Here is a 12,065-nt window from a genome sequence, read left to right on the forward strand (position 1 = left end):
TCTTACCATTACCTTTGCTTCTGATCATTGTCTTATACAAGATCGTAAGTTCAGGAGGCAGATTGGGATAGGCCATAGAGAAGGTGGTCTTTACTTGCTTGATGACTTAAAATTGTCAATATCTCTGCAGGTGTCTAGTTTGTCAGTTCAATCCATGTTGCAAGATTTACTTTCTATAAATAATCCTTTTTACTTATGGCATACTCGTTTAGGACATGTTTCTGCTTCTCGTTTACAGTTTATGATCATACACAATATGTTGGATTCTACTATTAAATATTCCCCTCTTAGTGATTGTGTTGGTTGTAATCTTGGCAAACAATGCCATTTACCTTTTACATTAAGTCACTCGGTTACTTCTTCTCCTTCTGATCTTGTTCACTCTGATGTTTGGGCCCTGCACCTGTACCCACTAAAGGTGGGGCTCGCTTTTATGCATTGCTTGTCGATGATTTCACTCGTTTCTCTTGGATATTTCTTATGCATCAAAAATCAGATTTTTATTCTATTTATGTTCAATTTTGTGCTATGGTGCGAACCCTTTTTTCCACTCACATTAAATTTTTCGCTTTGATTCGGGTGGTGAATATGTCATATTTATTGAATGAATTTCCAAAGTCTGAGGGCACTATTCATCAATTGTCTTGTCCTTATACACCTCAGCAGAATGGTGTTGCAGAACGTAAACATCATCATCTTGTTGAAACCGCTCGCTCTTGACTGCTCCATGCCTCTATCCCTTCTGAATTTTTGGGGGAAGCCCTTCATACTGCCACATATTTGATTAATCGTATTCCTTCATTTGTTTCTGGCAGTATCTCCCCTTATGAACGGTTGTGTGGTGTTCGTCCTACCTATGAACACTTGCGTGTCTTTCGTTGTGCATGCTTTGTCTTATTACCCCCTTCCTATCGCACTAAATTGTTTGCCAAATTTGCATTATGTGTGTTTCTTGGTTATGGTTTTGGTCAAAAAGGATACCGATGTTACCATCCTGAGTCTGGTAGACTTTTTGTTTCTCGCAATGTTAAGTTCTTGGAACAGGTCTGTTACTTTCGGATTCCCTTGTCTACTCCTGGTTTGCATGATACAGAATTGTTACACATTGATCCATTTTTATCTGATGAGCCCCATGATGACGAGTTAATGACTCACCATCCGTCCACTGATTCACCCCTCCGTCCGGAGGTTTCCTCTAGTCTACCTTCACAACAGTCACATGCAGGCACTGACTTACCTTCTCCCATGGCGTCTCTCCCTCTCGACTCTCTGGACTCTGGTGATCCATCCCTCGCGTTTCCACTCATGTCCGATGTCCCCCTCAGAGGTATTGTCCATCTTCATATTTGTTCTCTTCCCCCGATTTGACCTTTTTGTCTAAGATTCACTCTTTAGTTGAGCCTAAGTCATGCAAGGAAGCTGCATTCGATGCAAATTGGCGACAAGCCATTTAATGATGAGCTCACTGCCCTGCACCAAATAGGTACCTGGGAGTTGGTTCAACTTCCTCCAGGTTAGCATGCTATTGGTTGTAAATGGATTTTCAAAATCAAAACTCAATCTGATGGAACACTTGAGCGATACAAAGCTCGGTTAGTTGCTAAAGGATTCTCACAAACTAAAGGCTTTGATTATGATGAGACTTTTGCTGCTGTTGCTCAAATGAAGACCATTCGTACCTTGATTTCTATTGCAGCAGTTCAAAAATGGCATCTTCATCAACTAGATATTAAAAATGCTTTTTTAAATGGTGATTTGACCGAGGAGGTATATATGCGGCCACCACTAGGCCTTCCTCATCCTGTTGGTTATGTTTGCCGTCTTCGACGGGCTTTATATGGTCTCAAACAGGCTCCTCGCGCTTGGTTTGCGAAGTTCAGTTCCTCCATGATTCGTCTTGGCTTTGTTGCTTCAAACTATGATTCTGCCATGTTCATTCGTAAAAGTGTTGTGGGGCATATTGTGGTCCTTCTATATGTTGATGATATGATTGTGACTGGTGATGATGAAGATGACATTGCAGACCTTAAACAACAACTTCATTCTCACTTTTAAATGAAGGATCTTGGATATTTACGGTATTTTTTAGGTATTGAAGTTGCCTATTCTCCAGAAGGTTATATTTTGTCTCAATCAAAATACATCTCTGAAGTGATCAGTCAAGCAGGATTGACAGATGATCGGATTATGGACTCTCCCATTGAACTCAATCATCGCCTTAGCCCTACAGATGGTGAATTGTTGTCTGATGTTACCCGATACAGAGAGGTAGTTGGGTCCCTGGTTTACTTGACGGTCACCTGTCCTAATATTACCTATGTTGTTCATGTGGTTAGTCAGTTTGCTTCGGCCCCTCATATCACTCATTGGACTGTTGTTCTCCGTATCTTACGTTACTTACGTGGCACTATGCATCATGGCTTACTTTTGTCTTCCACCTCTGATTTGGTTCTCACTGGTTATTCTGATGCTGGCTGGGCTGGTGATCCGACAGATCGAAAATCGACTACTGGGTATTGTATCTTCCTTGGTAATTCTTTGGTGGCTTGGAAGAGTACGAAACAATCCATTGTCTCTCACTCTTCTGCCGAGGTAGAATATCGGGCTATGGCAACCACTGCTGCTAAGTTAATTTGATTTCGCCGCTTACTTGAAGAACTTGGCTTTCCTCAACTGTCTGCTACCCCTATGTTTTGTGATAATCAAAGTGCCATTCAGATTGTCAAGAATCCTGTTTTTCATGAGCATACGAAGCATATTGAGATTGATTGTCATTTTGTGTGGCATCACTATTTACATGGCTCTCTCACCTTGCCCCATGTTTCCTCCACATCTCAACTTGCTGATGTCTTCACCAAATCGCATACAGCTCCTCGTTTTCATCATCTCATAAGCAAACTTATGGTACTTGCCCCTTCATAAGTTTGAGGGGGGGTGTTAATGTAAATATGTGTATGTAAAGGGGCATACTTGTCTTTTTTGTTTGTCCAAGGGTATACTTGTAAATTCCCCTTTTCCTCTTCCTTTTCGAATAGGGTTTCTGATGAACCCATCAGCTACTTTATATTTTTCGAGATTCTGAGTTTCACAAGGAAAAACTCTCTGAAATCAGAGAGATTTACATGATTTTTTTAAAATAAAATTATTTAAACATGTTTCAAAATAATAAATAATTTTAACATGTTTTTAATTTAATAATAATTTTTATAAATATTTAGTTACTTAACATAATTTATCAATATAAAAGATAAAAATTAATTAATTTTACAATATCCGCATTTTTACTTTTTTAATAGCCAAATTCTCTCTCACAAATTTGAAATCAAATAAATTGTTAAAATCCTAAATTTATATAAATAAAAAAGAGGTTATTTTACATAAAGTTACTATGATAGATTTAATTTTTATAAGATAAACTAAGATAAATTTTAACTTTTTTAAACTAATAAATAAATACATTAAATTTAGATTTTTTAATTTAATTAAATATATAAATTAAGAGTACCAAGAGTTCTTTCTAGCGTACGAAAGCGTAAAATTCATAAAAGCACTTTGAATCAAAAGGCACATGCAGATAAAAACAAAATCTTCATTTATTTTAGATAGTTTGATTTGTTTAAAATAAAATAATTTTAACATGTTTCAAATTAAAAAATAATATTAACATGTTTTTAATTTATTAATAATTTTTATAAATAATTAGTTACTTAACATAATTTATAAATATAAATGATAAAAATTACTTAATTTTATAATATCCATATTTCTAATTTTTTCATAGCTAAATTCTCTCTCACAAATTTGAAATCAAATAAATTGTTAAAATCCTAAATTTATATAAATAAAAAAGTCGTTATTTTACATAAAATTACTCTGATAAATTTAATTTTTATAAGATAAACTAAGTTAAATTTTAAATTTTTTAAACTAATTAATAAATTTATTAAATTATGATTTTTTAATTTAATTAAATATATAAATTAAGAGTACCGAGAGTTCTCTCTAGCGTACGAAAGCGTAAAATTCACAAAAGCACTTTGAATCAAAAGGCACATGCAGATAAAAATAAAATCTTAGTTTATTTTAGATAATTTCATTTGTTTAAAATAATTTTTTTAACATGTTTTAAATTAATAAATAATTTTTACTAGTTTTTAATTTATTAATAATTTTTATAAATAATTAGTTATTTAACTTAATTTATCAATATAAATGATAAAAATTACAAAATTTTATAATATCCGTATTTTAAATTTTTTATTAGCTAAATTCTCTCTCACAAATTTTAAATATAATAAATTGTTAAAATCCTTAATTTTTATAAATAAAAAAGAGGTTATTTTACATAAAATTACTCTGATAGATTTAAATCTTATCAGATAAATTGAGATAAATTTTAATTTTTAAAAACTAATAAATAAATACATTAAATTAAAATTTTTTAATTTAATAAAATATATAAATTAAGAGTACCAAGAGTTCTACCTGGCGTACGAAAGAGTAACATTCACAAAAGCACTTTGAATCAAAAGGCAGATGCAGATAAAAATAAAATTTTAGTTTATTTTAGATAGTTTGATTTGTATAAAATAAAATAATTTTAATATGTTTTAAATTAATAAATAATTTTAACATGTTTTTAATTTATTTATAATTTTTTAAATAATTAGTTATTTAACATAATTTATCAATATAAATGATAAAATATACTTAATTTTTTAATTTCATTATTTTTAATTTTAAGAGTATATGACCATCTTAGGCGCTCGTCCACACAATTAATCTTAGGATTTCACTGTGAATAGTTCGTGAAAGAACCCAAAAGTCTCCAAGAAATGGTAAATGCAGATGGTTTCTACTGATTTAAACAGACCTTTCTCAAGATTCAATCCCCCATCATTTCGTATTAAAGGGTAAGAAGCACTGGTTAGCAATTCTTCCTTCCTTGAATTAACTTCTTAAGCTCAATATTTTTAACATCTATCAGTAAATGGAGAACTAAAGAGATCTAGTTTGCTTCTGTCCTGAGATACATCAACATAAGTCCAGACATATCTTATACACTGATTAATAACTGATTTCCAGGAAAGCAGATGAAGGGACTCACCAACAACATGTTTTGTCATAATCTTTCATGGAGAGTCAGTGAGTATACTGTATTAAGTGATATTGACTTCAGTAGAGACACTCCAGCAACCATTCGATGCAAATATAAGTTTGTCAAAGTATAATATGTGAGAACCAAGGAGTGCAGCTACTGTACCTTGGTTGGCGCTGTTGTGTGTTGGCAACTTGGCACTGTCTTTCGTCTTGACACAGTTCTTGCTGCTTTGAGCCTGTTTGTACAGTGGTCCATGTCCATCATTACTGGTTTCTCCATTACTATCACACCATCCAGTCCAACTGTTATTTCATTGGATCCGCAGCTCTCCTTTTCTTCACCTCCCACATCATCTTTCTTCTTGGTATTGAATGAAGCTTGATGACTGTAGTGAGTTGCTTCTTAGATCTTCAACAGAGGATTCTGGCTGGCAGGTTGCCATCCACCTCTCTAACCAGCTCCATCCCCAAGTTGGGTTACCTGGAGTCTGATTGGGCTTGTTTCTTTTTGGATGTACAGGTTCTTAGCTGTCAACAAGTAGAACATTTGGATACTTGAGTCTTTACTCTGAACATACAGAAATTAGAGTCGATAAGTCGAAAATAAACAGATCAGTGTCCTTGAGAAACCTAGACTTACCTGTTGTGAAAATGCATAAGCCAATGCTCTCTCACGCCTTGTTGTTGCCTCCTGCCTCTGTTGGATTCTTAACTTTGCTATATTGCTACTCACTGTGCTGTCGTTCCATTCTTCCTTTGCATGGCATCATTCAAGGTGAACAATTTTTCTAAAAATTCAATTTTCTTTTCGTTCATTTGTTTTTGACAATCACGCTAGTCTGAGTTGAAATACCAATTCCAAACAAGTTATATAATTCTATCAGCTTTCAAGTATTTTACCATCTGCTATTCTGGGCCTTAAATCTATTAGATTGAACTAACTCTTACTCAATTGGTCATCTTCTCCTACCTGTTAATTTATTACGTATTGGATATAAATAAAAAAATTCTATTAGACAGAACTATTCGATGGAGACAATTCCAAGTTATGGCTACTTCTAGAGTGGCAATTTCAAAAGTACCATCAGCTTACCTATCGGCAGCTCCTATCTGTTAGATCCCAATATATGTGTTGACAACTTGTTTATATGCCTACTACAGAAATCAGATTTCTCATTTCCTAGTATGATTGCTTATGTTATGAGTTCACTTCAATTTACCCAAGTATTATTTAAGAGGAATAGAGACTGAACTTTTCATAATTAAATGATAGTTTTACATGTGGTTCGACAAAATTTTGATGTCATACTATGAAATATACATGCAGAACTTTCCCTTTAAGGTCTCAAGCAGGCAGTGTAGTTTCAATTTACATGCACATGTCAGTTTCAAGTGAGAAGAGTTGGCATGTGTAATACCTTCTGCTTGGAGATTTGGGTTTTGGACTTCTGATGCACTCGAGGATGAAAAGGGGCAGTTTCATGTATTTTTCAGTTGAAGCACCAGTTTCGACTTCAACTGATGTGCCTCCAGACTCGGTGAATGGTTTGCTTTCTTCACTACTCTCCCTTTTACAGAACCTTCTGGTTTCTTGGAACTGACCCCTGGCCTCATAGAAAGACAGCAGCAAAATGGCTTTTCAGAATCACCCAAGTAAAGTCACTAAAAAGAAACCCTTGACTTGAAAAATCCAACAAGATCAGTTAGCCTCATTGTGGATAGGTGAAACTCTGAAAGTCTTGAGTCAGCCACTTCTTAAGGGCATGCCTCTTGATGTTAGACCATCAGAATTTCTTTTCCAAGAGGCTATTTCTTTCAGCATGACTATCAACCAATTGCCCAATTTAAGAATCATGCTGCATAATTTCTATTGGATTACATCATTTATGATGCTAATACCTAGATGGCTTTTGTAGCTACTAGTAGATACAATGTTTAGGAAGCATAAGCAAACCAGAATGCCGACTGGATAACTATAGCTGCATCATCTTTCTGTGAGCATCATGCTTGGTTGACGTCTTCTCTTTCTGTAATTTGTTCTTCATAAGATTCAGACTGTATTTCTTGATGAATTTCTTCATCCTTTATTGGCTCTGTTGTGAGTTGCCTCGGAACTCCTTACAGAAGCAGAATCCTCCCCTGCAAGAACTGAATTTACTTCGTCCACTCCCAACTCTTCTTGTCCATCGCAATGCTCTTAATCTGCTAAAATCAAATAAATATCACTCTATTTAACATAAAAATGTGCCAAGTAACAAAGTCTACAATGTCAGAAAATCTTCAGTCATATGAAGACAAAAACTACAGAAACAGGACAAATGCTCCAAAAGTTCGGTATAGACCTCACAGTTAGAAACAGCCGGAAGATTAAATTCTTGACTCATTTTCGTAAGATTTACCGGGCAAAACTACACAAAAATGCGACTCTTCTTACAGCCATACGGTTTAACTTGCTGAAACCGTTGTATTTCAAAACCGTTGTGTCTGTTAGGACAGCAAAGACGATAATTACCTGGATTCAGTTTATGCCCCGAGATTACGATTACAACCCTGAGATTATTAAAACCAAATCTCTTGTGCAAGATCCCGTCAGTTATTATCCGGATTTTATCAACGGTTTCAAGCTACTGCAAGACAACTCATTTCCTACTGCCTTCCTAGATTTTTTATCACACAAAATATATGAAATAAACGGTAAAGAAATCAGTTGATCTGCTATGTTATTTCTTTAACAGAGAGAAATTTTCAGCGAGAGCAGAGAAAGAAAAAAAGTTAAAGAATGGGGATGGGAAAGAGAAAGCTGGAGATGAAGAAGATTGAGAATCGACAAGCTTTGCAAGTCACCTTCTCCAAGCGGAAGAAGGGACTGTTCAAGAAAGCTGAGCAACTCTCCCTTCTAACCGGCGCTTCCGTCTTCCTCGTTGCCTTCTCTCCCGCCGGCAGGCCCTTTGTCTTCGGAGACGAGGGTTTGTTGCAGCGCTATCTCGAAGGCGAGACGAACATCCCAAAGGCGGTGGAAGACGAAGATCCCTTTGTCTCCTTGGACAACATCGACTTGGAGCAATGCACCCTTGATGAGCTCGAGCTTTTGATCGCCAATATGCAGGAGGAAGAAGCCACGATACTGGAGCTCGCGGACGAATTGAATGCGACCATGCCGGCCTCTGGGCAGCAGTTGACGTTGGAGGCTGCACCTGCTGCTGTAATTGACGGAGTGGAGGCTACCCAACTGCATCAGGATCTTGAGATATTTCTTATGGACACCGAAGAAGAAGGAAATACCTCGTCCGAGATTTCGCTACCATCGGAAGATTTCTTTAATGATTTGCCGCCACTGGATGTCTCCGACGAAGATTTCTTTAATGATTTGCCGCCACTGGATGTCTCCGACTACTACCTGGATTCATTCCTGCGTTGATGTTGGGTTTTTTTAATTTTTATACTGTTTGGTTGCTCACCATTTCTGTGTTCTGGCACTGTATTTCTGGTGTTTCACACGTTTGGTTTTTTATTATGTACAGAGATGATTCTAATTAATTGACTCCCAAAACTCTCTTTGGGATTGAATAATAATTCTTGCTCATTTTCACCCTATGCTTCTTCTTTACTGCATTTACTTCATGGCTGCTTGTGTATTGGGAGTGGATGTAGGTTTCTATAAATTTGTTGCCCGTCAGAAGACTAAGAAGAGATGTAAATTAGTTTATATTTTTCTTATATCAAAGGTAGAAGACGATTATTAACCCTAAAACCTGTCCAAAAACCTAAAGTACAACACTAGAAATTGAATCAAAATGGACACCAGAATTAATCGACATATCTTGCACAAATTAAAACTTGTATAGGTACTGGGAAAGATTAATCTTGCTGACTAATAACTTGTGGGCAGTCCTCTTCTACATAATTGCACATTTTATTTATTTTATTCACTTTAGGTCTAACAAATAAAGATTAATTAATCTCTATGCATTTCTTAGTAGTAGTGCTGACGTGTCTAGGCAATACATGTATCACTGTAGTGTCTATGTATTCATTAACTGGTTGACTAGAAGAAATCATGTAGCCATCCTTGAATTTCATGGATTTGGCACGATGGACACCTCACCATCGCAGTTGTAAAAAATTGACGTTTTTCTCATTTCAGACGTGTTAGAAAATATACCATAAATTGCTGAAAAGATAGGAGATAGAGTTTCCATCATCCGAACATCAAACTTGACAAATGGTTAATTAGTGGTTGCATTAGTCTAGAAAAACAAATGTCATTCTAAACATATTGTTATTTCATTAAAAAAATTTTATTTTGAAAGACTATATATCTATCTATTTCTAGCTATATATCCATATTATCTAATCTAATATATACGTTAATGGAGCAGGGGTCAAGTTTTCCTCATAAACTAGCCGAGATGGCAAATGCTCCCTGCCCCCTCAACCTCTTAAACAAACGAGAGTCGAAAGATAAGAGGAAGAGAAACTCGTAGAGAAAATCGATATCGTTAGATGGAAATCCATATTTTGGCACTATCTTCCTCCAAGAATCTCGATGCATGTCCAAAGGTGAATGAGGACTTTTACAGTAGAACGCTCTATGGAGGAGCAAATGAAGATAAAGACATCTCATGATATCAGTAATCCTCAATCCCCTTTAATTTTGGTAGCATATGCCAAATATTTTGCTTGCTCCTAGGATTTTTTCGATCGAGGCGTGCAATCAAGCAAGCTCGTGCAATTCGATTTTTGCCTAACTGATAGATGCTATATTCTGACATGAGAACTAAGTTAATTATAATAGAATAACCTTTATAATTGTGTTATATTTTATTGTTTCAAGGTTTATTTCTTCCTGAAATGCTTTTTATAGATTTAATTATGGAATTTCAGGAGAATTATGGTGGAGAAGGAGATATTTACCAAAATGCCCTTAGTGAAATGGAGATGATTTTTAGGTCAAATCGTTTTAAAATAAACAAGATGGTATTTAAAGCAAAAGTAGGGCGTCGAAAGAGGAGGTCAAAAGGGGACTCGAGAGGGGGGACCCGAGAGGAGAGCGTGAAAGGAAAATAGAAACAGAGTATCGAAAAACAGAGGAGCACCGTCGACCGAAACAGGGGAGGTCCCGAGAGGAGTTCCCCACCGCCGTTCGCCGGGCCAATAGCTTTCGCCGTGCCACTGTCGTCCACCACCGTCCACCGCCGTCCAGCAACCGAGAACAAACCCGAGGAGAGCTCGAGAGAGTCTCCGTCGAGGTGAGTTCGACAATAGTCGCTTGCCAGGCCGAGAAGAGATCCGAGAGGGCTTCTCCGGTGCAACTTCCGCTTTCTGACCATCCTCCGGCGTCGGTTACGTATTTCCGACCATTCTCGGAGCTATTCCGACTCCAACCGAGACTCGAGAGAGCCGGTTAGAGAACGTCAGCTCTATTTCGCTCTTCGCCGAACGTTCCCTCCATCCGTCGGCTTCCAACCTTCGTCGCCGGCGTCGTCTCCACCTCCGGCCACTCACTCTTGCCAACCTGAAGCCATTGATTTCTGGAAATTGCAGCACCCGTGAGAACGAGTTGCTGCCCGAGCGAGAGGAGGAAGAAGGGGAGTAATTCGTCATTATTGAATTTAATTTTTCATATAGTTTGAACTTAGGTTTTGAATGTTAATTGAATCTGATTTGATAATTAAGGTTTATTTAAGATTTGTTTTCTTGATATTTGATTAAATTAGCTAATTAAGGTAAGATTATAATTGAGGTTGGATTTTGGTATTTTAATCCGATTTCTGTCTTTAACTCTAGGCGCCCGAGAGGGGCTAGATGCAAGGATTGAGAATCCGGATTCGTGGTTACGTGGCGCTCGAGAGAGGCACGAATCACGATAAAATCCAAAGTTGATAATTTTAGCATCATCACAATAGGAAATTGATTCTCTGCATTCTATTGTAATCTGTCATTAACTCTAGGCGCCCGAGAGGGGCTAGACGCAAGGATTGAGAAATCGGATTCGTGATTATGTGGCGCTCGAGAGAGGCACAAATCACGGTAAAATCCAGAGTTGACGTTTCTTGTTGTGCAAGTAGTTAATTAGATTATTGTTTGATAATTTAGGATATAATTAGTGTTTAGTTCAAATTAATTCATCATATTTAGTTAGGCTAGTTGACTGAAGAATACACAAAATTCAATCCTCCCTATGGATATGACCCTCGCTTACCGCTAAATTACATGAACGATTCGTACGCTTGCGAGGTATTAAAGCTGATGTAACTAAATTCTACATCAAGTTTTTGGCGTCGTTGCCGGGGAGGCACGTATTAAGTGTATTTCTTTGTTCTCCATGGTCTTAGGTTAGATTTATTTTTATTTTATTTTATTATTTTATTATTTTATTATTTTATTATTTTTATTTTTATTTTTATTTTTATTTTTGTTTTTATTTTTTATTTTTTATTTTTTTTTGCTTTCATAATTTTAGCTTGGTGATTTTTTTTTTATGGAATTATTTTTATTTCTTCTAGTTAGTTCATATTTTTAGTAGTGAGTTTGTTAGCTTAATTTGATAGTTCGTTTTGTTTCTTTTTGTGTTTTTATGCACGGGCGCCGCTCCCTAGGTGGACCATTAGCTCCCTTTGTTGAAAAGGTAGAACAGATTTGTAGGAAAACACCCGAAGTCAAAGTAGGAGCTACCATGGCCAATCAGGGTGAACTATTACAGTTACTTGCGGTAGGGAAGCTAAGATCCAGGTGGTCTGGTCCATTTGAGGTCACACAGATGTTTCCTCATGGCGCTATTGAGATCCGCAATCACGGAAACGGGTCGGTCTTCAAAGTTAATGGTCAGAGGCTCAAACCGTATCTTGAGAATTCATCTTGAATGCGTCAGAGTCTTGCTTACGACTATAAACTTAGCACATTGTGGGCAATCCCCACGTTTCTATCCCTTTGTACATTAAAGTTTTATTTTTTTTATTTTTTTG

The 12,065-nt window shown here is 36.4% G+C and overlaps 2 protein-coding genes and 1 pseudogene across 2 annotated transcripts; 2 read left to right on the plus strand and 1 right to left on the minus strand.

Annotated features, from left to right (window-relative positions):
• Positions 1–2,055: 2,055 nt before the first annotated feature.
• On the plus strand, positions 2,056–5,231 carry LOC137965167 (uncharacterized mitochondrial protein AtMg00810-like). The gene is made up of 5 exons (XM_068811545.1): positions 2,056–2,554; positions 2,657–2,904; positions 4,763–4,797; positions 4,913–4,926; positions 5,086–5,231. Exons 1-5 carry the CDS (start codon positions 2,056–2,058, stop codon positions 5,229–5,231), a joined length of 942 nt encoding a protein of 313 aa, XP_068667646.1.
• Positions 4,800–6,739, minus strand: LOC137965168 (protein IQ-DOMAIN 33-like; annotated as a pseudogene).
• A 1,140-nt stretch (positions 6,740–7,879) lies between these two features.
• On the plus strand, positions 7,880–8,518 carry LOC137965169 (MADS-box transcription factor 47-like). Its single transcript, XM_068811546.1, has one exon. The coding sequence runs from the start codon at positions 7,880–7,882 to the stop codon at positions 8,516–8,518; it is 639 nt and encodes a 212-aa protein (XP_068667647.1).
• Positions 8,519–12,065: the final 3,547 nt, after the last annotated feature.

Source organism: Aristolochia californica, unplaced genomic scaffold (assembly GCF_029961685.1).
Source record: "Aristolochia californica isolate CCGP_79_NKW_82.1479 unplaced genomic scaffold, dmAriCali1.0.hap1 SCAF_5, whole genome shotgun sequence".
NCBI classification, from domain to species: domain Eukaryota; kingdom Viridiplantae; phylum Streptophyta; class Magnoliopsida; order Piperales; family Aristolochiaceae; genus Aristolochia; species Aristolochia californica.

Excerpts from the sequence above, each read along its gene's own strand:
- LOC137965167 (XM_068811545.1), top strand. The coding sequence starts at position 2,056 with ATGAAGGATCTTGGATATTTACGGTATTTTTTAGGTATTGAAGTTGCC. Across the intron at positions 2,555-2,656 it reads TTCTTTGGTGGCTTGGAAGA|AACTTGGCTTTCCTCAACTG; the intron begins GTACGAAACAAT and ends GCTTACTTGAAG. Across the intron at positions 2,905-4,762 it reads ATCTCATAAGCAAACTTATG|GCGCTCGTCCACACAATTAA; the intron begins GTACTTGCCCCT and ends TGACCATCTTAG.
- LOC137965169 (XM_068811546.1), top strand. The coding sequence starts at position 7,880 with ATGGGGATGGGAAAGAGAAAGCTGGAGATGAAGAAGATTGAGAATCGA.